The 27,598-nt window shown below is 35.3% G+C and overlaps 2 protein-coding genes and 3 long non-coding RNA genes across 7 annotated transcripts in view; 3 read left to right on the forward strand and 2 right to left on the reverse strand.

The window, feature by feature from the left end:
- Window positions 1–27,598, forward strand: part of LOC105676918 (uncharacterized) — a 56,117-nt gene that overhangs the window by 22,686 nt on the left and 5,833 nt on the right. The gene's annotated exons all lie outside the window — the stretch shown is intronic.
- LOC137001556 (uncharacterized) lies at window positions 380–12,156 on the reverse strand. 2 transcript variants are annotated; one of them, XM_067360615.1, is made up of 6 exons: window positions 11,925–12,151; window positions 2,620–2,843; window positions 2,109–2,354; window positions 1,728–1,850; window positions 1,331–1,636; window positions 384–1,246 (listed from the first exon to the last, which is right to left on the reverse strand). In XM_067360615.1, the coding sequence occupies exons 2-6, from the start codon at window positions 2,828–2,830 to the stop codon at window positions 906–908; spliced, it is 1,227 nt and encodes a 408-aa protein (XP_067216716.1). In that variant the 5' UTR covers window positions 2,831–2,843; window positions 11,925–12,151; the 3' UTR covers window positions 384–905. The 2 variants fall into 2 exon arrangements, with proteins under 2 accessions (XP_067216715.1, XP_067216716.1); XM_067360614.1 differs by having other exon boundaries at window positions 380–1,636; window positions 11,925–12,156.
- LOC137001561 (uncharacterized) lies at window positions 19,004–20,569 on the forward strand. Its single transcript, XR_010891533.1, has 2 exons — window positions 19,004–20,002; window positions 20,116–20,569. It is a non-coding gene; the product is annotated as an uncharacterized lncRNA (long non-coding RNA).
- LOC137001557 (putative nuclease HARBI1) lies at window positions 20,988–23,016 on the forward strand. The gene is made up of 4 exons (XM_067360616.1): window positions 20,988–21,218; window positions 21,307–21,443; window positions 21,678–21,855; window positions 22,123–23,016. The coding sequence occupies exons 1-4, from the start codon at window positions 21,045–21,047 to the stop codon at window positions 22,762–22,764; spliced, it is 1,131 nt and encodes a 376-aa protein (XP_067216717.1). The 5' UTR covers window positions 20,988–21,044; the 3' UTR covers window positions 22,765–23,016.
- On the reverse strand, window positions 23,093–25,273 carry LOC137001560 (uncharacterized). Its single transcript, XR_010891532.1, has 4 exons — window positions 24,947–25,273; window positions 24,647–24,750; window positions 24,446–24,517; window positions 23,093–24,286 (listed from the first exon to the last, which is right to left on the reverse strand). It is a non-coding gene; the product is annotated as an uncharacterized lncRNA (long non-coding RNA).

Genomic DNA, 27,598 nt, shown 5'->3' on the forward strand with positions numbered 1-27,598 from the left:
ATTTCTGGTATATTGCAATATTACTGAAATATTTACGTAATATTTCGTGCTATGTGGGATCCTTAACGCGTATAACATGTTCACATTCTGTAAAAGACATTCAACCCATGCAATGTAGATATGCCGATGCATATCTAATAATAAAAATTAATTACAGTATATTTTTCTATTTATTTATATAATGTAAACATTTAAAATTTAACAATCGTTATACACTTTATATATATCGACCATCATAAAATAACATAGTATAGTTTTTCTATTAACGTTGTCATTATAAAACGATTAAAATAAATTATTATTACAATGAGCAAAATTAATGCCGCAACTAAACTTTTCGAGAAAATGCAAAAAAAATGTTAGTAAATTAAATGTCGTTCAAAAAAAAAATTACGGTATACTTGTATGATCTTAACAACTGAATTTTTTAATTTACTTTTTTTTTATTTTTTGCGCTATTAGCGCGTTCTTTGGCGTGTGCTAGCCAAGTTTTTATTGGTGCAGCAATATCATCCTCGGTTGCACCTGTAAATCGTTTGCCGACCACATCTGGAAATTATATATTATTTAAATAAGCTGTATTAATAAAAAAAAATGGTATTTGGGAAAAGCTATACAACATTATGCACAATTATATGCTAAAAATATGTATGCGGTTTTAGCCGAGAATAATTATACATAATTATATGAAATTATGCATAATTATACAAATACTAAATACTATTTTTATTTAGATTGCACATTTATGCATTATTATTCTGGGCCAAAATTGATGCATATTTGTATAATTATGCAGAATTTTTTTGTCGAGTAGTACAATGAAAAGTAGAAAACTCACACAAAATTGCTTTACAAATACGCAAGTCTGAGAAAACTTCTTTCTTTTTGCCACCAACCCAACTAAATTATTCTGCCAAGTCGTCGGAAAACAATTTACGCATTAACTGTAGGGACATATGTTTTAATGTCTTTCCACCGGTTTGCAGAAGCTCTTTTATAACTTGACTTCTGAATTCCTTGTTTGTCAAGTTCTCCTCCAATTCCCGTAAATCGCCATCAATAGTTTTGAGAGGGAGATTTATTAGTACATTCTCTTTCTCCTCCTCTAATAGATCATCTTCAAATTTTCGATTCAATGTTGCAAATGATTCCTTCCTAATTGTTTTTATTTCCCTTTGCAAATTCTGTATATCAAACTTTATGTTAGTTAATGATCTCACGACAAAGCGTTGAAACACGTTCACACCTATAATAATTAAAAAGAAATACTTTAAAAATTGTTTCTTTAATAAAAAAAAGATACATTCTAATAAAATATAAGTTTGCTTACTTTGATTATTATTAAATATATGACTTATTGGCGAATAGTCTATCAAAGGAGATGCATTTTCTTTTTGTTGTTCGAATTCGGGAAAATCAAAAATAATATTGTCATCAATATTCAAAGTTGGTTCTGACGTTATTACATTCGTAGCTTGATTTTCAGCTGCATGAGAATGAATGTGACGTACAACGGTACCAGGACTATTTTGATTTCTTGCAAATTCCGTATTTTTTCTTGCATATTTATTCGATAATGTATCCTGCGAATTGATACTTCCGTTATTGGATGCATAACTCGGTTCATTTGGCAATTCTGTAAGGGAGCAAAAACAGAAAAAAACTTATTTCAACATAAAAAACCAGAAAGAAAAGTTTGTTTTAAGAATATAAATAATTCTCTGTACTTTTTTTCGCTGGTATGCTTTGTGAAGTACAAGGAGATTTATTGAAGACTGGTATATCATTTGTTATCTGCGGCGTTGTATCATTTATGGCCAAGCGTTGATTACCATTTTTTATCAAAACAGCTGGAAATTAAAAGGAAATATATTCATCATTTTAGGAATAATGGGAATCTTAACAAGTAATAAATAAAAGACATCTATATTTTATGTTTTTATAATACTACAAAATTGTATAGTATAACTTATGATTGAGGAATCTTGTCACGCAACTTAATAATTTCAAATAAAATTAATAATTAACCTGCGCGCGATTAGTATTTATAAAATTTCTGCATAAATCTGACGAATTTATATTTTTTATTCCGAATTATTTTATTTTACCTTTCTCTTTCTTTGCCTTGTAAATGTTAATAGGAGTCTTTGAATTGATGGTTTGAGGAGGATGGGGAAAAGGGTCTAATTGAACTTCTGTTCCATTGAATTCTTCCTCGTCGCTGCTGCTATTGCTCATTCGTGCTCTCTTTTTTCTAGATCGCTTTAACTTGTCCGCTCTTGCGTCTGAATCGTTATCAAAATCCGTTAATAATTCTGCATCTTTCAGCTTGGCCTTAGCTTTCTCATACGATGCTATAAATAAGAATTAATTATATAAATATTTTATATATATAAAAAATATAAATGCATATTAAATATTAAAGGCTTCCGTTGTTTAAAGGAATTGGCACTTTATATTGTAGTTTGCGAAACGTTATTCTATTGCAGAAATACGCACTTATCACTCGGAAACCAATGCCATAGAAAATATGTGAATATTATTTTAGCAATAAAAAATCTGCGTCAAAGAAGAAGAATGTGCAATATATTGCATAAATTATTAAGAATTTATACTTACAATCCTTGGCTATTATTTTTATAACTGGAATGTTCGTCCATAATTCCTTAGGTGGTTCCATGTTCCGAATAGCCTTTTCGTAGCGCTGTACATTTGTCAAAGTGGGCCATCGAGCCATTGACATGTCCTCATTTAACCAATTGCTTGGTATTAGTTGCAATCCATCGGAAAACTCGATGACGGCATAATAATCATGTTCCGACGGTGACATTATTTTTGGAGATCTACATTCAAATGGCATTTATATCAGTATGCAATAAAGGAAATACAGCAAAATTGTTTTTTGCAAGTGTAATTTTGACATATTTTATGACAACTTTTTGTAAAGACCATATTTGTAATTCTGATAGAGTATGTACTGCATATATTCCAATTAATGAAGAGTTGCAAGGTTGTTTATAAACGTCATCTCGATGAAGAAATTCTCGTCCTATAATTACGAAACTCTTTAGTTGCAAACAATATGCTATGTTTTCTATAAGAACAATTTTCCCACAACTTAAACCACAGCAGCAATTTGCATTGTTGCCTGCCTTTAGCGTCACATTTCCACGTCTTATACATTTGTATTGGGGGTCACTACAATGTGCAATAAGAGGTCCAGTGTTATGCTTTGATTTGAGATCAACTTTGAATTCAGTTTCCACCGAAGCCTTAATGATAACTGTGTTGTTTTCCATTTCAGCTATTCGTCGTACAATTTGCTGTAAGGGCTGATTGGGTTTTCTTACAAATCTTTTCAATGTCTGCATATAATTTTCAAATTTATATGCGCTAAAACCATCTAAAGGACCAAACTTTTCGACATCCTCGACAAGGTGTACGAGCCCGTGGACATTGTGCGAGACATTGTGATTTCCATACAATTTTGCGAAAGAAGAAACATAATGTTCTAGCAGCTGTTGTGTATATGGTAAAAGAGAGTGTAATTTTTCACAGCACATTATTCTTACAGCCACGTGCAAAGATACAAAATGATTATACAGATCAGATCGCAACTTTGATTTTAAAGCTATAGGGCCCGTGTACAACAAGAATTGGCGATATTCCGTAGCTTTCCACATTCTAGCATATCTTAGCGACTTTGGTTTTCGTCCAAATTCAATTGGAAGGCATGGTAACAACTCGTTTTCTAAGCGTGCTGATATTTGCTGCTGTATAAGAAGTCGAAGACGATATTTTAAGTCACCATATAACCATAAGTTTAACGATTTACGAGTAACTCCCAAACAAACTAGATGCATGTAATCTTCGGGTACATTCGTAACGGGGCCAAAATTTGGTATTTCCAATAGATTGCATGTAATGCCGTCTTTATGATATGATTCATCAGTTTTATTTTTAAAATCTTTATCTGTTCTTTGCGGTGCGCCAAAGCGTGGAAAACAAATTCGGTTTTTAATGTAATCTCCTTCAACTGTGCATTTTGTGCAACTTCTGTAGCCCGTATGTGATATTACGCTTAATGCAAAGGACTTTGCTGGTGTATCACATATCAGTTGAAATATATAGCAAGGGAAATGTCGACCATTGAATATAATTCCGTCTGAACATAATATTTTAGCTTCTTCTACTAAATCTTCAAAAAAATTATTTGCCGAGGCAGGTTTTTCTTTTCCACAATAAATTCCAACAGTGAAAACATTTCTGTACGGTATTACAGATGCTAAAATTGGCCACAGCTGATCCGGCATTGATTTCCAAAGTGGTAGTCCATCAACACTAAGTTGCAAATTAATGCAATCTGTAAGGTCCCCGGTTACCCGGGATAGTATTTTTAATATGCCACTTGTTAAACCAAGATGGAAATATATTCCTGGTGGAACATCTCGTAATGTAGTTTTTTTAGGTGTTTGCAGAAGTGTCCGTGAATCTACAGGTAAACAGAAAAATTCAGTACATTCATGCTGTCGTAACCGTCTTAATAATTGTGATAACGCATCATGCTTGATATGATATCTAATTGCCCAATCAATAAGGAATTTTTTCATCGGCTCATTACCCTCTTGTTCTTCGTACTCTTGAAATTGTGGCAAATTAGCTACTTCATCATTGATGTCGTCTTCTTGTTCTGAAGATTCAGAATCGCTGAATTTGCGAACGTGAAGATATTCATATTCATATTCGTTCCATAACACTTCTGTTTCGCAATCCTTTTGTACCTGTTCCTCATTATTATTATCACTATCATTATTATCATAATGATTATCTTGAAGATTTATCTCATCATATCTGCTTTTGTTGGTTTGCAATAACTCGTCTTCTACATTTGAACTGGTCTGTGGGGAAGAATCAGTGTCATCCAATAATGCCTTCGATAACAGTTGTATCTCTTCTTGCCGAAGTCTGCGACGATGTCGATTAGAATAGGAGCTTATATTTTTCAATAAGCTTTTTCGATTCATTGTCACCTGCGCATTTACTAATTTGTATTACTCTTCATTATAATAGCCTTGTGCGAATTTATCGATATAAACTGCCACGCAAAAAATATATAATTGCCAGTAATGACAAAATACAAAATACAAATTATTAAAAAAGACCGGTGGTAAAAAACACTAAACTTTAATTGTTATTAATTTTTATATATTTTTAATAATCACACAAGAGATTCTAGAGAGTGTTAAATAGCGCTAGATTTATTTTATGTATGTGGCGGCTCACCGCCACACCGCTGCACTGACGCGGTATAATACATCGCGGCGCCGCTACGCGCCGCAGGCCTTCTACCAGTTACAAGCTTGCGGACCCACCGCCAGGTTGCGCAGGCGGTGAAGAACCTTCTCGCGATCAAGCTTCGATCGACGAGATATAAAAGAGCTGCTCCGCAGATCTTTCCTCACTCACTCGCTTCAAGGCGAGCTCTCTCAAGGGCCCTTGAACTGAGTCGTACTCTGCCTCGGCAGGAGCTAACCAGAGACACATAGTCTCGCAGTTTTTCTCACGCTGCCTCGCAAGGCGCGTAAAAAGAAAACAGAGTCCCAGCATCGGCCGCACATTTCAACCAAGCGGCCCGCGGATACTCCACTTTCGCCGTCACCTCCTCAGTCTCTAGTGTGGAAATTAATCCCACTAGAGTTCTGCGTCCGGTTGACTCGACCACCAAGGGACACGCTCACACAAGGCGACATCCGAATTCGGAGACCTCTCTCTCCTCGGTACACGGAGCAATCCGTAATTCCGAGAGCCGAGACGGTTGCCACCACCAGCACACCAGAGACTCGATCCATCGCAGTACAGACTTCACCGCTCAGAGCCTGCTCAGAGAGCAGTTGTCAGACGGAAGACCACTTCCCGAACGGAGTTCCACCGACGCCGGGAAAGGGGCTGCAACGAGCTAACTCAGTTGAACCGTCCTTTTTAGGACCCGTTCAACACACTAAGACGCGGCCGGTAATTTCTTACCGCGCCCGTCAATTTTTCTTTTGATTCTCGGCCTTACACTCTTGCCGAGAAAGCGCCTCTGGCGCACTTAATCAAATCAAACACAAAACTTGTACTTTACTCTACTTCTCTGACGAAGAAAAATAAATTATATTTTTCTAAGAAATTGGTCTCAATATTTCAACCAAGTCGAACACAATCCTTAGGCAATACGCCTATAAACTGGTGACCCCGACGACTGGTTAAAGCAAATGAGCCAATCAGAGAAGGCCGGCGATATGCCAGGCGCCGACGCAGCACAAATCGGCAGAGTATCGGTGCGAGTACCACCTTTTTGGCCGGAGGAACCAGAATTATGGTTCGCCCAATTAGAGAGCCAGTTCCTGCTGAGCGCCGTCACGTCGGATTCAACCAAGTACGCATACGCAATCTCGCAAATCGAAACAAAATACATTAAGGAAATCAAAGATGTGATAACGAATCCTCCGCCATGCGGGAAATACGAAGCCGTAAAAAGGGCACTCATCCAAAGACTGAGCGACTCACAGGAACACCGCATCCGCCAATTATTAGAGCGAGAGGAACTAGGCGACCGAAAGCCATCGCAGTTCCTGCGCCATCTAAGGACGCTCGCGGGCAATGCCGTGCCTGATCAACTCCTGCGCACGCTATGGCTGGGGCGTTTACCGGCCCAAATGCAGATTATACTAGCGACGCGAGCTGACGATCTTCTCGAGGACGTGGCGGAACAGGCCGACCGTGTCTACGAAGTCACATGCCGAACAGTCGCAGTTTTGGACAAGCCTAAGGAGACGAAATCAAAACCTACCGGCTCACTCGAGGACCAGATTCAGGCATTGGTCAAGCAAGTCGCCGCACTCAACACGCGATTGGGCCGGCAGGAGCACCGCCACAAACAGCAGCGCCACAGATCGCGCAGCCGCAGCCGGACTAAGTCAAATTCGGAAGAAGACAGCGAGTTTTGCTTTTTCCATCGGCGATTCGGCAGCAAGGCAAGAAAGTGTACAGAGCCATGTACATACAAGGAGAAGAAGAAGGACAAAACGGAAAACTAGACGGTCCGGAATCAATGGCGGCAGACGGCCCGGACCCGAAACCATGCCGCCTTGTAATAACCGAGCGACAAACAAAAGTTCGGTACCTCATCGACACGGGATCAGACATAAGTGTCTACCCGCGCTCGATGGTACGCGGACGGATGTCCGGAGCAACGCAAGCCCTGTTTGCAGCCAACGGAACTGTCATTCACACCTACGGGTGGATCGCGCTTCAGCTCAACATCGGATTGAGGCGCGCCTTCCAATGGAAATTCATCGTAGCTGACGTCACGCAGCCAATCATCGGCTCCGATTTCCTTGGGCATTTCCATCTCCTGCCGGATGTAAGGAGAGGCAAACTTTTGGACGCTACGACGGGATTGGCCACAAACAGCCTGCAGAGCAGAACCGGACAAACATCAATTAAGACATTACTGCAGGAAACAGCTTTTCACGCCTTATTGGCTGAATTTCCACAGCTCACTAGACCAACCGGAAAGACGGAATCCGCGCCGCACTCAACGATGCATTACATCGAAACAACACCGGGACCACCGGAAGCATGCAGGCCGAGGAGACTGGCGCCGGAGAAACTAAAAGAAGCAAAACAACAGTTCGATCTTTTACTGCAAGAAGGAGTAATCGCGCCGTCCAAGAGCGCATGGGCCTCACCATTGCATATGGCACCGAAGAAAGGTGGCACGTGGCGACCATGCGGCGATTACAGGAAGCTCAACAACCGAACGGTGCCGGACAGATACCCGATTCCGCATATCGAGGACTTTACACAGGCTCTTCACGGGAAAACAATTTTCTCTACACTGGATCTGGTTAGAGCTTACAACCAGATTCCAGTAAACGCTGAAGACGTGCCAAAAACGGCAATCACCACACCGTTCGGTCTGTTCGAATTTCTCAAAATGCCTTTCGGTTTGAGAAACGCAGCGCAAACGTTCCAGAGATTCATAAATGAGGTGATACGCGGACTCGATTTCTGCTACGCCTACATTGACGACATCCTGGTAGCATCTCACAACGTTGACGAACATAAAGCACATTTAACAGCTTTGTTCCAGAGACTCAGCAAATACGGAATTCAACTAAACCCAGCAAAATGCGTGTTCGGAAAAAAAACCGTAGCATTTTTGGGCTACCAAGTCTCAGCAGAAGGGACGCAACCACTACCGGAGAAAGTCGAGGCCATTCGGAAATTTCCAAAACCGATCACCGTCAAGCAGCTGCGGCAGTTTCTCGGAACCTTAAATTTTTACAGGAGATTCATTCCAGGAGCGGCCATAGACCAAGCAATTTTGAATGACGCGCTAAAAGGGAACAGACCCGGGAAAACACCAATCGAATGGAGCGCAGAACGAGAGGCAGCGTTTGAAACGTGCAGAGAAAGCCTTGCACGGGCAACGCTCTTGGCACATCCGGACCCGAAAGCAGAACTCTCCTTAACAACCGACGCCTCAGATTTCGCAATCGGAGCAGTAATCCACCAACATGGAAAACTCGGACAGCAACCGGTGGCGTTCCTCAGCAAAAAGCTGACCACCGCGCAACAAAAGTACAGTCCGTACGACCGAGAGCTCTTGGCGATATACGCAGCAATTAAACATTTCCGGCACTGGTTAGAAGGAAGGGAGTTCATCATTTACACGGATCACAAACCGCTCGTGTACGCATTCCGAAAAGATCCTTTGCAGAGCTCACCGCGGCAGACACGGCACTTGGAGCTGATCGGGCAGTATTCAACCGACATCAGACACGTGGCGGGAAAGGATAACATCGTAGCAGACACACTATCGAGGACGCAGGCTGTCCAGCAAGCAGTAAACTTTGCAGAGCTCGCAAAATCTCAAAAAGACGACGCCGAAATACAAGCATTACTCAAAGGGAATACGAAGTTGCAGCTTAAAGAAACCGTAATTCCCGGCACAGATATCAAACTGATTTGTGATACATCGACGGGCATCCCACGACCATACGTCACGCAACAATTCCGAAAGCAAATCTTTAAGCATTTGCACGGACTCGCGCACACCGGGATAAAAACCACCGTCAAATTAATCACGCAGCGCTTCGTGTGGACCGGAATAAAAAAGGATTGCCGCAAATGGGCGCAGGCTTGCATTCCCTGCCAGAAATCAAAGGTCCACCGACACACCGTTTCACCAACAGGAAACTACTTGGGGCCTACCAGCAGGTTCCAGCACATACACATGGACATCGTCGGACCTTTGCCTCCATCTCGAGGGAAGAAATACTGCCTCACAATCATTGACAGATTCACACGATGGCCAGAGGCATACCCGATGTCCGACATCACCGCAGAAACGATGGCTCGCCTCTTATTTGAAAACTGGATTGCGCGTTTCGGAGCGCCGGCACGAATCACCACGGACCAGGGACGGCAGTTTGAGTCGGAACTATTTAAGCAGTTGGCCAGACTGACCGGATCGCAACACATCCGAACTACCGCGTATCACCCGGCAGCCAATGGCATGGTAGAGAGACTACACCGGCAACTCAAAGCGGCTATCAAAAGCCACGAAACAGAAGCATGGACGCAAATTCTTCCAGTCATTTTATTAGGCATCCGCGCCGCAGTAAAAGAGGACATCGGAGCCACACCAGCAGAATTAGTTTTCGGAGAGACTATTCGGATTCCCGGACAATTCTTGGACCAAACCAGTAACGAGCAGCCAACGGACGAGTTTGTCCGTCATTTACAAGAAAAAATGAACAAACTCCGTCCACACCTGCGACGCCATGGCCACCGCAGCACCTTCGTACACAAGGACCTGGCCACATCGGAAAAAGTTTTCGTCAGACACGATTGCCCGACCAGAGCGTTACAGCAACCATACGACGGACCATTTAACGTTTTAAGCAGAAACGACAAAGTCTACAGGCTATTGGTCAACGGCAAGCCAATCAACGTCTCGATTGACCGATTGAAACCGGCTTACACGTTGGACGACGATGAGCAACCAATCGAACCAACACCAGCCGACCAACCAAAGCCCTCCGCAACCAACAAGACGAGGAGCGGCAGAACTTCTAAACCAACCGTGCGTTTCCAGGCTTAAAAACTGCCAAGGGGGCCCTGTGGCGGCTCACCGCCACACCGCTGCACTGACGCGGTATAATACATCGCGGCGCCGCTACGCGCCGCAGGCCTTCTACCAGTTACAAGCTTGCGGACCCACCGCCAGGTTGCGCAGGCGGTGAAGAACCTTCTCGCGATCAAGCTTCGATCGACGAGATATAAAAGAGCTGCTCCGCAGATCTTTCCTCACTCACTCGCTTCAAGGCGAGCTCTCTCAAGGGCCCTTGAACTGAGTCGTACTCTGCCTCGGCAGGAGCTAACCAGAGACACATAGTCTCGCAGTTTTTCTCACGCTGCCTCGCAAGGCGCGTAAAAAGAAAACAGAGTCCCAGCATCGGCCGCACATTTCAACCAAGCGGCCCGCGGATACTCCACTTTCGCCGTCACCTCCTCAGTCTCTAGTGTGGAAATTAATCCCACTAGAGTTCTGCGTCCGGTTGACTCGACCACCAAGGGACACGCTCACACAAGGCGACATCCGAATTCGGAGACCTCTCTCTCCTCGGTACACGGAGCAATCCGTAATTCCGAGAGCCGAGACGGTTGCCACCACCAGCACACCAGAGACTCGATCCATCGCAGTACAGACTTCACCGCTCAGAGCCTGCTCAGAGAGCAGTTGTCAGACGGAAGACCACTTCCCGAACGGAGTTCCACCGACGCCGGGAAAGGGGCTGCAACGAGCTAACTCAGTTGAACCGTCCTTTTTAGGACCCGTTCAACACACTAAGACGCGGCCGGTAATTTCTTACCGCGCCCGTCAATTTTTCTTTTGATTCTCGGCCTTACACTCTTGCCGAGAAAGCGCCTCTGGCGCACTTAATCAAATCAAACACAAAACTTGTACTTTACTCTACTTCTCTGACGAAGAAAAATAAATTATATTTTTCTAAGAAATTGGTCTCAATATTTCAACCAAGTCGAACACAATCCTTAGGCAATACGCCTATAATGTACATTTAGAATCTGTTTATATTTGGAAATGTTTATGAAAAAAGTCTGATTTCTTTGAAATATTTTAAATAATTTTAAATACTTACTAAAATATAAACAACGGAATTAAAAAGTGTACATAACAAGACTGCATATTTGCAATAGTGAGAAAGCATGATATGTAGCGAAAAATATGAAGTGCAAGTATGGGAGAGAGGATTCAATAAACACAAAAAGAACTACGAAACATATAAAGTCGAACGAATATATAGTCGTTTCTTTAAAATTATTTATGTTAAGTACTACTTAAATGAGTTCCTAAGACACCATTTCATTGATAATATAAAATAAGTAATTCTGCAGACATGAAAACAATACTTTACGAAATAGTTTTTATAGTAGTAGTATTTAATAGTCACTTCTTAAAAACGGATCTTAATACTTGTATATTTCATAGTCATGTTATTTCTTATAAGAACATTAAGCTTTTTCGTGCTTCATCTCATTAATCTAAAAAATGTTTTTTAATATCAAAGCAAATTTTATTTGTGACCGCGCGCATAGAATGTTCTATAAAATATAACCTTAATTATAAGTATCAAAAATTTTCTGAGATTTAACACTGGGAAATCTTTGATATTAGACTGAGGTTATTTCGCAATTCGGTGCATGAAAAACACGAAAAGTTGTGCTCTCAAGTCGCGTCTTACTTGAGACTTGTCGGGATGTGAAATAGATATATTGAAATTCAACAATAAATCTTTTGCACCGGCTAAAAGTGCAAAAAAAATATATATATATGGGTAAAATAAAAATACCTCTTTTCGCTAGGATTCCTCGCTCGACACGTAATCTAGGTGGATTGACTTCAGAAAATAGGCACGATAGACGAAAACCAAAGGTCCAAAAGTAACAAGCAAACCATTCACGACGAGCACGAGATGACAGCGATTAATGAACAATGGCTAATGTGAATGGTGGCGCGCGCCACGCGCCGGTGGGCGGCGCGACATGCAGCACTGGCATTGCAGTTTTTGCCATAAAAACGCGGACTGATTATTATAGCGTTTTTCATTGAAACTGCACTCGTGCAGTGTTTCCATAACAACAATGTTAAAATTTGCACAAAGACAGTGTATATTTTAACATTGCTCTCATGGAAACACTGCACGAGTGCAGTCCTAATGAAAAACGCCATTAGATTCAATAGAACGTGACAACATTAATTAATGACCAATGAAAAAATGACTAATGAAAAAAAATATATATATATGTATATATACATGTCCATAGGAAATTTAGAATATACTCAGAATATATTCGGAATATACTGAAAACACACTTAAAATATATATAATAAACTTTAAAAATTTTTACTTTGTACGATATCCTCAGAATATATCAATAACTCTATATACTTCGTATATATACTCAGTACATTCTCAGAATATTATTTATATATATGGCAGATCCGGTATGTATTCAGAATATACTGAGAATACAATATGCTATCTGGGATTCAATGTTAAAGTAAAAAAAATTATTTTTGCTTCAATATTAACACTTTCAAAAGCTATAAACCGCATTTGTGTGCGATTTTTAATTCATGTCATGGAACTTTGCAAAGTTCATACAAAAATTTTAAAATTTAACGCATTTTGCATTCTTTATTTGTATCCGTATAGTTTCGTAAAAAATCAGTAACTTGTTTAATAAAGTACCAATCTGAAAAGTAAAGATTTCAAATTTAAAATTTGAATATGGAATATTTCATTATGATCATTTTTGACAAAGTTACACTCTTTCGAAATTTGCTTATTTTTAGAGAGCAAAATGAGTGATACTTTAATTTTGCTGTCGAATGTATAAGTAAAAGTAGCAATCTTAAATTTGTTTACAAAATGATTTAAAAATGATACTCTTAATTCGAGTTTTGATATCTTGTGGAGCAAAGTTATTTGATATTTGATTTTTAATAGGCTAAAGAACGTATTACGAATTTATGGATAAAATAAATTAAGACTTTTGTTATTGATATTTTCCTGGTAATTATATATTGCGCAATAGAGAGATGATCTCGGCATCTTTCGCGCATCAATATGTATTTTAGTGCTTGCTGAATATGTAAAGATTTCACAAAAAATTAAACTTTTTGATATAAGAAGTTTATAAAAAAAACATTAAAGAATAGTTAAATAAAGTACAATATAAGCGCGTGCGGATAAGATCAGCGGGATTTCGAGCCCAAGCACATCTCACGCACACACAAAACGCTGTACCTGTGTAACGCGCGCTCGGCTAAAAATAAGTTCAGCGGGTCGACCGAGCGTAACAGATAGATAGAATTGACGGCCCGGATCAAAGAATTCGCCCAGCGCTTGAAATCCTGTAAAAGTATTGTCCAAACGTCTCAGAGCATGAAAATTTTGAAAGTCGCAACATTAATTTGTTTAAATATAGGCTTGTAGAGATCGACGAGACGGAACTTTTTTCTATTTGCAGTGTTTTTGTTCGATGCTTATTTTTAATAATAAAAATAAAAAACTAAAAAATTTTTATCCCTAAATTCAATAAGATTTTAAGATATAAATCGTCGTAATTTGGCCAAATTTTATTGAAATTGTTTGAAATTTGGTATACGCATGCAGTATAGTCTAGCGATGCTTACAAAACAATAAAGAAGCTGAAAATCGCCTATTGTTTAATAATAATTAATTGCAAATTGAGGCCAATCGGTAACCACGTTTTTTTAGTTTCGCCGACAAAAAGTATCGAGGGAACTTGAAATTTGGAACAACTTCCAGTGATACATTTGTTCCTCACTACTGAAGGAAGATTTCTGGAAATTTTCAGATTGATTCATTGAAAATTTGCGGAAATATGCATTTTGTAAGAAAACATGCGATACCGGCAATGATAGCTTTGTGAGCGCTGAGCACTATCAGGCAGCGTACTCGCCGTTCGGATTTCCAGGACTCGATTTTATAATAATTTTTTAATGGTTATACATTTAAACAATCGCTCACTTTCCACGAAATATCGAAATGATGAACTATTATTTATAGGCTTTCTTAATTAAATACTTTTATTATTATTATTTCGAAATATTTCACATACACTCCAGAGACGCGGTTTTTAAGACGATAGTAATTTAACAAATAACAATAGTTAAAGTTGTAAAAAATTATTATAAAATCGAGTCCTGGAAAACCGAACGACGAGTACGCTGCCTAATGGTGCTCAGCGCTCACGAAGCTATCATTGCTGGCGTCGCATGTTTTCTTATAAAATGCATATTTCCGCAAATTTTCAATGAATCAATTTGAAAATTTCCAGAAATCTTCCTTCAGTGGTGAGGAACAAATGTATCACTGGAAGTTGTTCCAAATTTCAAGTTCCCTCGATACTTTTTGTCGGCGAAACTAAAAAAACATGGTTACCGATTGGCCTCAATTTGCAATTAATTATTATTAAACAATAGGCGATTTTCAGCTTCTTTAGCTTGTTTTGTAGGCATCGCTAAACTATACTGCATGCGTATACCAAATTTCAAACAATTTCAATAAAATTTGGCCAAATTACGACGATTTATATCTTAAAATCTTATTGAATTTGGGGATATAAATTTTTCAGTTTTTTATTTTTATTATTAAAAATAAGCATCAAACAAAAAAACTGCAAAAAGAAAAAAGTTCCGTCTCGTCGTTCTCTACAAGTTTATATTAAAAAAAATTAATTTTGCGACTTTCAAAATTTTCATGCTCTGAGACGTTTAGACAATACTTTTACACGATTTGAGCGCAGAGCAAGAGTTCTTTGATCCGCGTCCTCAATTATTATCTTATTTATTATTTGAAAATAAAATAATTATGTTTTGAAAGTACTTTCAAAATATTTACTATTTGTCAATCGTTTTTCATTACTTTATTTTAGGGAATATTAAATTAGAAAAATGGACTGTCAATTCATTTCGTCGTGCTGGTCTGTGTGCAGATCATTTAATGCTAACTCATTTAAGGGAGAAGGCAAGAAAACATTAAAACGCGATGCTGTGCCAATTCGATTTAATGATTTGATAAATTTAGAAGAAAAATCTGAGGCAGCTATGGAAATAGGAGAGATGCAAAGAGCAAAAAAAAAACAAAACCAAATAAAAGAAATGGAAGAAGTAGAAAATACATATAATAACGCAATTGCAGGAACATCATTTAATATCGATCATAATGATAAAATAAATAAGCAATTATTAGATCGATTCAAACAAACTTATCTTCTAGCAAAATTAAATTTTGACAAATCATTAGAAGAGAAAGATATTACAGAATGGATGCATTTAGAACCTGTAAGATATGAAAACATTGATAAGTGTGATCTGTTAATGACAAAATTGTGAAAAAGAATATAATCCAGAAAAGATAATTAAAAGTTTAAAACGTGAAAATATTCGTTTGCGGCAGACTATAAAGCGTTCAAAATTGCGTTTACAACGTCGCCAAATAGCTAAAAAAAAATAAATAAAAAAAATAACAAAAAGAAAATATAAAATTTAATTAATGAACAAAATCTGCATCCCGTTGCAAAAGCAATGATTAATTAACAACTCCATACTCCACATGCGGCATATACAGAGGAAGAAAAAACTCTTTTGAAACAGCTTTTTTATTATTCGGCATCTGCATTGCGTCGTTTACAAAAGGCAGGTTGCAATTTTTTTGCAGAACGAACTATTAGAAGATGGCACGAAGAATTTAATATAATGCCAGGATTTTGTGATGTTATATTCCGCAAATTGCAGGAAAAAATTTCAAAGTTGCCTGTGTTACGTCCTAACCTGGAGGGAAAGGAGCGGGTCAGGTATACGGACGGACGCAACAATAAAAGTATAAATTTGTGGTGTTTGCTCGCTGGTCGGTATGAGGAGAGGCGACCGCGCGAGCCGAACGATTTTCCTTGGCTGAGAACAGGTCAACGATCGTAAAGATCGATATTACCCTGTTAGAGGCCTCAACCAATCGTTCGTGGTTCCCTTTTCTGGTCAAGAGAATTAACTCTTTTTACCAAGGGCGGAACCTCGTGCAATTTTTCAAAAGGAGAGGTGTTTGAGAGAGAGAGAGAGGTGAGAGAGAGAGAGATGATTGTGAAAATTAGACTTACTACTTGGATGTCTTCGAAATGTGTTTAGATCTCCAATCCTAAAGTCCAGGTGTAGTCGGCCTTGAGGTGTACTTGATCCTCCTGGGGTCAGTTAGTGGTATCCGCACTGGGTCGATCGGAGATTGATTGCAGCTGAGGGGGATGAGAGTGAAGGGCCACGGCCGATGAGCGTTATATCCTTCGCGCCGGGAAAACTGATCGGAGGCGTTGCACAGATCCTCGTATTCGAAGTCAAAATAATTTCTTTGAACACCGATGTATTCTGAATTGTCTTCCGTAACCGGTCTCGTGTACTGGAGAAGTAATTGGCGCGCACGGTATTTTACTCCCCCACGTCGCGTCTTAGATTTGGGCATGAAGGATAATGTCGTCAATCTGAAAATTCCAGGCTAAAAGCGTGCGGTGGTCCGCACCACGATTAGCGGGGATACAGAAACCAAGTACAACGTGCGGTGGTCCGCACCGGAGCAAATAGTTCTGAGTGCTGATTCAGAGAGATAACTGGGTGGTTGGGTGTTAGGTAGGGTGTAGGTTGTACACGAGAAAAGAGATCGAATAGTTTTAACAGACACTTTACTGAATCTATTTTATTACAAACTCTTACAGTCAATTAAAAATGTTGCGAATTGTTTCTAAGTCCCAATATTCAAACTGTTCGGGAAATACTAAAAGCCTCTCTCTACTAACTGGCTGACTCTCTAACTAAAAACTGCTTAACTGCCGCTTTCACGGGTGGGTGTCTTCCTTTTATACTCGAAATTTTGGGTTCTGGAAGGGAGACATTCCTTCCGAGGGGTTGTTAATAAAAATAAGATAAAAAAGGTTGTTTGAAGATTAATAAATGGATTGCTCGAATGACATGTATATCGTTCCGTCGGCTTTTCTGTCGGCGAAAATTCAAAGTCTACTATCGCGGTCGCGTGTCTTATCTCGACAAATTTTCGATTGAAGGCCTAAAAGATTATTATGGTACATTCGGGATCTTAAATCATTAAAATAATATTTTTGGAACGTTTCTTTGAATTTTCCCGACTGATCGTGAGAAACTTGTGCAAGGGAAAGGTCCGTACAGGACGTAACACCTGTAGAACAAAGAGTTTGTGCTTTAAAATGGGATGAAATGTATATAAAATCATATGAAGAATACTCATTTAGTCTGGATCAAATAGAAGGACTCGTTGATCTTGGGCCTTTAGGAAGGAAAAATGAAAGGACAAAATGCGTATTTGTATTTTGTGTGGATAGTATAAATGCGCTTCATCCATGGCGTCAACCGCTAGCATATTTTCTCCCAGGAAAATGTATGAAAGCGGAAGAAATAATGATTTTAATGAAAGAATGCTTAGATAGATTGAGCAAAACGGGTGCTGATGTACGACTTATAACGTGCGATCAAGGTCCATCTAATCAAAGCGCTTATGCTCAACTTGGTGTGCACTCAGATAAGACATATTTTATACATAATAAAAAAAAATATTATGCATCATTTGATTTTCCACATTTGGTAAAAAGATTGGCAAGCTTGTTAAGAAAACATAAATATTTGTCAAATATAATAGAAGGGGCATCCAGAGCCATCGCAGGATGTTAGTGCAACATTTTTAATTTAATTTCTTAAAGAATTATTTTAATAAATTAATCTACAAGAGACAGTTAAATTGTACACCGATCTCACATTGAGATACGTATGTGTACGAAATTATAAGTATATTGTTCTCATATCGAGAAACATTTACTTACATATAGGAATTATTGGAGAGAAAGGAAGAGAGAAAAAATATCAGGTCGCGAGTGGCTAAGCCGGGAATTGAACCCGGGTCTTCCGCTTGCCCATCGTAATACAAATAAATATTTGTATTACGATGGAAAAATAATAGCATCATATCCCGATTATGAAATAACATGGTCTATTGATTAAGTATGTACTGATAGGAATTATTAGAAAGAAAAGAAGAGAGAAAAAATATCAGGGCGCGAGTGGCTAAGCCGGGAAAGCTTCCCGGCTGATATTTTTTCTCTCTTCCTTTCTTTCTAATAATTCCTATCAGTACATACTGATTCTCCATATGTAAGAACAATGTACTAAAATTTTCATACACTTTAAGTATCTCGAACCAGAAATTGGTGTACAAAGTTAACTGTCTCACGTAGACTAATAAATTAATTTCTTTAAGAAAAATTAAAATTCCGCACTAACATCCCGCGACGGCTCTCAATGCCTTTCTATTATATTATGTGATAGCTATCATTTGAGCCTTTCCTTTATATGTGTTAGATTGTTAATTAAAAATGTATATCTTTGTTCATTTTACATTATGTTGTAATTTTTCGTAAATTGTACTCCAAAATTCAAGATTACAATTTACATACTTTCTTGCGACAGTTCATAACTATAGTCTTCTCAAATTATAGATAAAAAGATTGTTTTTACTGTTTAGCTTGCATTTATGTTTAATATGCGAGTATTTTTGCATCTATTATAGTTTATGTGTAAACGCCCAACCCTGGCTTTTAATATTCAAAATAAATTATTGGTCATTACTGTATGAAATATCTATACAAGTTTATCATCTTTTTAAATATTAACAAAAATGCAATACTTTATTTACACACACGCACGCACGCACACACACACACACACACACACACACGCGCGCGCGAAATTATAGAAGTAATTTATTAAAATAATTTAAATGTACATTTTCAAATTACACAGGTTATTGAAAATAACTCATCTTTTGCTAAATAAACTGTAAATGCAAAAATAAATGCTACAATACATGTATTTATATTATATGCTACAATACGTGTGTATTTATATTTCAAATCTGATTGATATACATAATCATGTTTTACAAGTATGCATTACCGACACTTTGTAGATATAGCACATATCGGAACCAAAAAGTCGTGGACATAGCACGGAAGAGACCCAAAAGATCGTGGACATTACCTACGGGATTCGTGGACATTGGCTACGTAGTTCAATGTGCACGTTTTGTGCACATAGAGGCGCTAGCCCACAGAAACACGAAAAATGCGGGCATGTCCACTTTCAGTCTTCTCTCTGGTTTTACCATAGCGAAAAGTGGATCTGGCCATGTAGTTCCGCCGGCTGAAAAAATGCCAATCAGCCGTTTTACCATAGCAGTTTTAATAAAAAAAAAACGGAAATATTATGGATCTATTAATATGTTTTATTATAGCTGCGCATGATTTTTTTTCATTTTAGTATATATTACGGACAACGATATGAGTTATTATATTATATTGAAATATTTTTATGTATGCGCATGTGCAATAAAATAAATTTTCTCATCATTTCGATAGAACTAAAATCCAGTTAGCGCTACTGTACGGCCTAGAGAAAGCGTCGTACGAAAAACGACGGCATGACCCCTCTCAGGCTTCTCTCTGTCACTAGTGTACACTAGTGCAGAAAGTTCGGCAATAAAGAACAAACCATTGAGTAAAAAGAAACAGGAGGGAGCATATACTAGCCAGGACTAGGTAAATCCGCGGACGGATGTACGTCATGGCAGCCATCTTGAGCGATCACTTTTTGAAAGTGAGAGGGAATGCTCGAGCATTGCGGCAAGCGGCATATCGTACGCCGTACACATTAATATGCAGTGTATAGTCTTTTATGCAACAGTGTATGGAAATAAACGATCAAAATGGTATACTGTAGAGCTTGTGGCATAACAGCAGCAGCTCGAAATCATGGAATAACGTTTCATCGGTTAGTATTATCAACAATAATGAGATTTTTATTTTGGAGATTATAATTATATGTATAGTATTGTGAAATTGTAGATTCACAATAATTACTAAATAATTTTCACTCACAAACAGGTTTCCGAAAAATCCAGATCAAAGAAATGCATGGATAAATTTTTGTAAGGACGAAGGATTTAATATAAATTTAGATTTTAGATTTTAACATTGCTCTTATGGAAATACTGCACGAGTGCAATCTCAATGAAAAACGCCATTAAAATTTGGTATTATTGTTGCATATTATAGTTATTTTCTTTTAATTGTACATTATTTCCTAATTAAACATAACAAGTCATTCAATATTGGCGCTCTTGAGCGGCCATCTTGAGCGACCACTTTATATAGTCACTTCCGTCCGCACTTTTATGGCTGGTTTATGCTTCGGTCTTAATCTTAATCTTAGTCTTAGTCTTAACTTAATCTTAAGGACTCGTTTATGCTTCCCTGGAAATTCGGACTACGCATGTGCAAATGTAACAAAACCTAACCTAACCTAACCACAAATTGTAATAGAAAAACTATAAAAACACTCCTACACAGTTTTTGTTCTTTCAATTTAAGAGGTTAGATTCTACATACTAACTTACCACTTAAATTTAGCGCTTCTCCAATAGCGTTCCAACTATTCTTCACCACTAATTTATTTTTATAATTTGGATTTTTTTATTCCAAACAACATCGAATTGTTGGACACATTCAATTAAATCAGCATCACTCATTTTCGTATTTTACAAGAATCGAAAACCATTATTTCGCGCGGTTTCGTGCTGCGTCGGACGTCAGACTTACCTCATTGGCCCGGCCTTAGGACATTAGGGACTAAAGTTAAAAGATGGGATCTTTCCAAGATTAAGATTAAGACTAATAGCGTTTTCGATTATACAGGGTTTGAACGACCCAAGGTTGGTTAATCGTAATTCCCTAGAAACACATGTTCGAGCTAAAATAGGTTCTGATCTAAATTGGGTTCTAGTTACATACATTATATAGCGTAATTCTAAAAAATGTCGCATCAAAAGCAACTTGTGGCTCTTACGGAATTTTTATTTTCATCTGATAGTGATGATGATGTTGAATTAGAAATAAAAGCAAGAACAATATATAAAATAAAACAAAAGCGACGTATACATCGTGTACAAAACTTTACAAAAATAGTTGATAAATATGATGATAATGAAGTTAGTAGATACATAACCTATACAACATATTTTTAAAATAAAAAAAGTATAATATAACAATTAATAATTATGATATATTTTTTTACAGTTTAAAAATCATTTTCGTGTTTCACGTAAAACTTGTAATTTACTCATTAATATGTTTAAAAGAAGTGAATATTATCCATCAGGAAGAAGAGGCATAAAGACAAAAGCAGCTAAAAAACATATTTTATGTTTCTTATGGTATGCAAATATATATTAATGTTTGTAGTATTAAGAATTATAATAAAATATGTAAATGAAATGATGCAATTTATAAAATTATATTATATCAAAAAGATATTATTCATAAAATTATATATGAAATATTCATATATCATATATATGAAATATATGAAATATTATATGAAAATAGTATCAAAATATTTGTTGTTAATCTTAATTTTAGTCTTAATTTGTTTTTAATCTTAATTTTAGGTTTGCAAGCAATAAATGTGTTATACGCGATGTTGCAAATTTATTCAATGCTAGTTTTTCTACTACTATGCTTATGATTAATAGGGTCATAGAATTTTTATATAATTTAGCTCCATCATTAATTCAGTTTCCTCAGACTGCTGAAGAAAGAGAGAGACATGCGGAAAAATTTAAGGAGGTAAATTATATATTATTTAAAATTATTTTATTTACATATCAATTTACATATATATATATATATATGTAAATTGATATGTAAATTAATATATATATATATATATATATATATCAATTTACATTATATATGTATATATAAAGAAACTATCTCTTAAATATTTCTACATCTAAAATATTTCAATATCTATAAAAGTTAACGAAATTACGTATAAAACAATAAATATAATTTTTCTTGATAATTTTTTTCTATTTTCTATTATTTTTGTAGATCTGTGGTATTTCTGGCATTATTGGATGCATTGATGGCTCATACATTCCTATTCGAACTCCTTGTCACAAAATTAGATCTACATATGTTAATCGACATGATGAGACAGCTATCACATTGCAAGGAATTTGTGATGCTGAAAACAGATTCATTGATGTTTTTACAGGGATTTCCAGTAAAGTACATGACGCTCGAATCTATAAGATGTCTTTTATTCGAAAAAATGTATGTGAAATGGGAGATCAGTATCATTTAATCGGGGATGCTGCATATCCTTTGTCTGTAAATTTGATAACCCCATATAAAGATTGTGGCACTTTAACTGCAACACAGAAAAAATTCAATAATGCATTTTGTAAAGCTAGAGTAAAAATAGAAAATACATTCGGTCTTTTAAAAACCAGATTTAGACAGCTAATTCGATTAGAGATGTGGTCTGTTTTAAAAATGTCTAAATTTATTATTGCTTGTTGCGTAATGCACAATTTATGTGTTTATAACAATGACATGTTACTACAAGAATATATTGCAATTTATGAAGAAACAGGTGAATATATTAATAATTCGTATAGACAGAGAGAGGCTGGTAAACGAAAAAGGGATATGTTAGCTGATAAATTTATGGAATCATTTCATTCATAGATAACATATTTATATATGATAAAATTATTTTCTTTTTTTTTATGATACTGATTTCCTATTTCACATACATTTTTACTTTTACTTATTATAAGATAAGACTTATTATAAAACTTATATTAATAAGACTTATGTTAATATGATTTTAAACTTACATTAATAGTTTTAATATATATAAAACGTATAGTTTTAATATGTTATAATATGTATTTCAATATAATTATAAAAATAAAGAACATTATTTTAGACTAAAAATTCTTTTGTTTAAATAATTGTTTTATACAAATATAAAAAAAAACTTATGCTATTATCAAAATAAAAAGCACAGAAATACAATATAATAATTTTATTAAGAAACATTTTTTATACATATAATATGTTACATACATTATATAATATTTTAAGTATAATAAATGTTATATTGCTATTTTCCAATAAAGTAATACTACCAGCACAACAAAGACATACTGATATCGATTATAACCAAAATAAAAAATATACCTGTGTGATATATGTGAAAGTAACATTTTTAAGAATTTTAAATCAGTACTTTTGTACATATAAAAATAAAAATAAAAATTATAATTAATTAAAAGTAACAATTATTGTCTTTATCTTTTTTTTTTTTAAATAAACTTTAAAAAATATTAATGTTATCACTAAACAGCAAAATCACAGCATGTAGTAAACATTCTCGTACGTACACAAAAAAAAATTAAAATTATATTTTTTAACAAAAAATAATCAGTCTTTATCATTTTTTCTTTAAATATAAATATAACTTTAGAAATAAACATATCACAACATATAATAAAAACATCACAGCATATAAGAAACATATATTGCATTTAGTTTTCTGTAGAACTAGAATTTTGTGATTTTCCAAATAAAGATAGCAGTAAATTACATTTTTCTTTATGACGCCGATCTCTGTTTTTTTCTGCGGTGGCAGATATTTCTCTTAGAACTTGTTCGAATGTATTTAATTTTAATTTTTTTTCAGGTTTATATGAAGATATTTCAGATGTATCAGATGTTTCAGTATCACTTATTGTCAGTGAATTAGATGTGTCAATATTTCTTTTAGTTGCATCTATCTTTTTGTTTATTTCTATATGATTTACTCCAATTAAAATTTCTGGTTCAAAACTATCATCAATATTTTTAATTTCCTCGAATTCATCGTTGTAGGGTACTTCGGTTGGAGCATTTCCAGAAATTTTATTATTGTACAATGCAATATTTTTTTCTCTTCTAACATTCTTATATCTATTAGCGCATTGTGTTGCAGTAACTCTAATGTCAAATTTTTCGAACAAATCCTCGCTTATTTGTTTAAACATAGTAATTCTATTCTTGAACATTCGATATGGACCGATTTGGGGAAAATATATACTATACTGTTGGAGTAAATATTTTGTTTCGTTTTCAGTCCATCTATGTATATTAATGTTATTAGACTCTTCATTCTCTTTCTGATCAGATACTTTCTGATCAGACATTTTATTTGTCTTTGAAGTAATCTCTGTAATTAAAAAAATTTAGTATTTAAAATAAAGATTCTTTTCAGTATAATATTTAAAATAAGAATCTTCTTTAATAGAAAAAATATATGTATTTATAATTATTATCCTAATATATATTTATATAACACGATATATATATATATATATTATACATTTACCTATTAATGATGAGTCAAAGATACCAGTTGATTTTAAATATTCTTTGGAAATAAATTTTATTTCATTTTTACCTAAAATTAAAAAAAAGATTTTTATTTGACAAACTTATATTCATGAAACATTATTTATTCAGTTTTCAATAAGCGTTTTATATAATTAATATATACATTATCTAATAAAAAGCAATTATAAACACTGACCTTTATCATTCATTAACTCACATAAAATCTGGTTATCATTATTTTCTATTGTGCTTCCTTCTTCATTAAGAATTGCTCTCTTAATTATCATTTTTTCTTGATTCCTGAAAAAAAACAGATTGTTATTAAATAAATTTTATATAATTTACAGTGTAAATTTACAAACTACATACAAAAATTATACACAAATTATATAAATTAAGATATTTATACTTCTTAATTAATAAAAAATCTAATATATATATATATTGTATTATATTCTTTATTATTCATTAAAATATCAGATTATTAATAACTTACAAAATATAAGTCTTGTATATTTTGCATTAACTCTTGATTTTGCATTAACTCTCTCGATTCTAGGTTAAAACTTCGATCAAATAATATACGTAGTAAGTACTACGTTTATAAATCGAACACGATTCGGATCTGATCCTGTTTCTAGTAACCTCACACAGATTGAATGACGTCATGAACCAACCTTGGGTCGTTCAAACCCTGTATAATCGAAAACGCTATAAGATTAAGACTAGGGAAGTATAAACGCCCTTATGGCATTCTACGTTATCAACTCTTAAGATTAAGATTAAGACCGAAGCATAAACCGGCCATTAAGACCAAACGCTCCCTCCTGTTTCTTTTTACTCAATGGAACAAACCTATACTTACTTACACTAACTTATCCCCGCTTGCACTATTTCAATTCAGTTCAGTGCAGTGTGAACTCAGTGCAGCAATAAAGCAAGATCTGTAGAGAGAAGGTTACCTCATACGCAAAGAGGGACAAGCAGCAAAAGGGACAAATGCAGAGAGGGGCGAGCGGCAAGAGGGGAAAATAAAGAAAAGGGCGAGCGTAGAGTCCCTATATATAGAGTCTGGCCACTCGATTAGTTTTGGAAAAACATGGCGGCGGTATATGCATAGACGCATCTTGTATTTACCATATTTATGGAATAAAACTTTCATTGACTACACCTTATTCGACTACAAATTGATAGTATTAATAAAAGCAGAGTAAAGCCTATAAAAGTAAGTACAATTATTTGGTATATGGTTTTTAAATTAAAATATCTAAGAATAATGATATTATAAAGAAGTAGGATTTGTCATAAAAATTGTAATTCTAACCTTACATTGTTTTTAATAGTTTTATTTACAATGAGTTTTATTTATAATAAGTTTTATTTAAATGAGTTTTATTTATTATTGTGATACAAACATTATTGTGATACTGAATATATAAGTAATAATAATATGTACTGTAATGATATGATTTTAAGTATTATTAGTTAATTTTTTTTTATTTTTCAATTAAAAATTTCTAGAAAAGAATAATATTAATTGTTATTAATTTTTTTGTTCTATTTCTTTTCAAATTATTATACTTTCTATAAGAATTCCTATTGGTTCCGCCATGTTTTTCCAAACTTTGTTTTGACCAATAAAAATAAACACAAGAGTGGCCAGACTCTATATATAGGGACTCTAGGCAAGCGGCAAGAGAGGCAATGATGATGTCATCTGCGAGCAGAAGCTATCTCAGACAGCTACTGTTTGCAGATGAGATCATCATGTTCTCCCCTTAGAACATATATACTGGAAGGGGCTAGCTGACTTGCCGTTGTCCTCAACATCTATCTATCCTTGTCTGTACATTTTATTGCAATACGCATGCGTCGATTATGTTGATGTGTGTGATGACAAACTAGACAAGCTTATCTATGACAAGCCTTCCAATATTATCAAGTCTAAAGAAATAATCATAAAAAAGTATAGTATCGAGTATAGTAATAAAGTAATAAAAATGTATGTAAAAATGGGATGTTATTGCATTTTATGTAACTCAACAAACCGTAGCAAAATATCTCTTCATGCGTAAGTATAGATTTACTTTGTTTTATTTAAAGCTTTGAGGTTATATCTTGAATTAATTTAGAAATATAAAAGATATATTGTACGTATAACGTACATTAAAATAATCTAAAATGTTATTATATATTCTGTCCACAACGTTTAGATTTCCTAAAGATTTAAACATCAATAAAGTTTTTAAATATTTTTTTTATTATTTATTATACTAATTTTTATTGTACTAGTTACTATATATACAAGATATAATTAAAATAAGATAACAAACTTTAGAAGAGCGAGAATATTACATAATAATAAATATTACTTTTTTATTTTTTATTAATAATATATATTTTATATCAGTAACAGTGGGTTTGACGGTCATATGTTGATGTCAAATTTTTTTTTATATTTGGTCTCGCTCCTCAAAATTTGTTATCTTATTTTAGTTCATCCTGTACATTCTGTATATAATTATTGTTCATTACAGTATTTGTTTTTGGTTATGTGCATCATTATTTTTATTTTATTTCGCAAGATTATTATTACATATTACTACATATTATTATATATAATTTATAATATATTGCAATTATATTATAATATAACTTAAAGAATAAATTGTTATAATCAAATTTTCAAATGCCTTCCACCTATTTTAAATCTTTCTACTTTCAACTTAAGCGGTTATTCATTCGCGCAAGCGCATTGACTGATTTTGTACAGACAAGGATAGATAGATGTAGGAGACACTTTTGTTATGTATATTTAGATAGGCTATGCCCCTTCCAGTATATTGGCCGGAGCACAGACTTTTGCATAAAGCATAACGCATAAGCATAAGGAAATTGATTGGTCCATTTCCTTATGCATTTGCTTATGCTTATATATAGACCAATCAATTTTCTTATGCTTATGCGTTATGCTTTATGTAAAAGCTTGTGCTCTCGGCTTATATGTTCTAAGGCTCTCCCCTTTCTTCAACGCCCCCTCGCCTTCAAGCTGTTTCTAGCTCCCCCTTTACTTCATCGCCTCTCGCCACAAGCTGTTTCTAGCTCTCCCCTTCCTTCATCGTCCCTCGCCAACAACCGGTTTTACTGA

Source organism: Linepithema humile, chromosome 8, assembly GCF_040581485.1.
Source record: "Linepithema humile isolate Giens D197 chromosome 8, Lhum_UNIL_v1.0, whole genome shotgun sequence".
Taxonomy (NCBI): Eukaryota; Metazoa; Arthropoda; class Insecta; order Hymenoptera; family Formicidae; genus Linepithema; species Linepithema humile.

Bases quoted from the DNA above. Each gene is read 5' to 3' on its own strand.
- LOC137001556 (XM_067360614.1), bottom strand. From the start codon at position 2,830: ATGTCACCGTCGGAACATGATTATTATGCCGTCATCGAGTTTTCCGAT. The intron at 2,355-2,619 runs GTAAGTATAAAT...TCTTATTTATAG, and splicing joins AAAAATAATAGCCAAGGATT to CATCGTATGAGAAAGCTAAG. The intron at 1,637-1,727 runs GTACAGAGAATT...GCTCCCTTACAG, and splicing joins AAGCATACCAGCGAAAAAAA to AATTGCCAAATGAACCGAGT.
- LOC137001557 (XM_067360616.1), top strand. From the start codon at position 21,045: ATGTCGCATCAAAAGCAACTTGTGGCTCTTACGGAATTTTTATTTTCA. The intron at 21,219-21,306 runs GTTAGTAGATAC...ATTTTTTTACAG, and splicing joins ATAAATATGATGATAATGAA to TTTAAAAATCATTTTCGTGT. The intron at 21,856-22,122 runs GTAAATTATATA...TTATTTTTGTAG, and splicing joins ATGCGGAAAAATTTAAGGAG to ATCTGTGGTATTTCTGGCAT.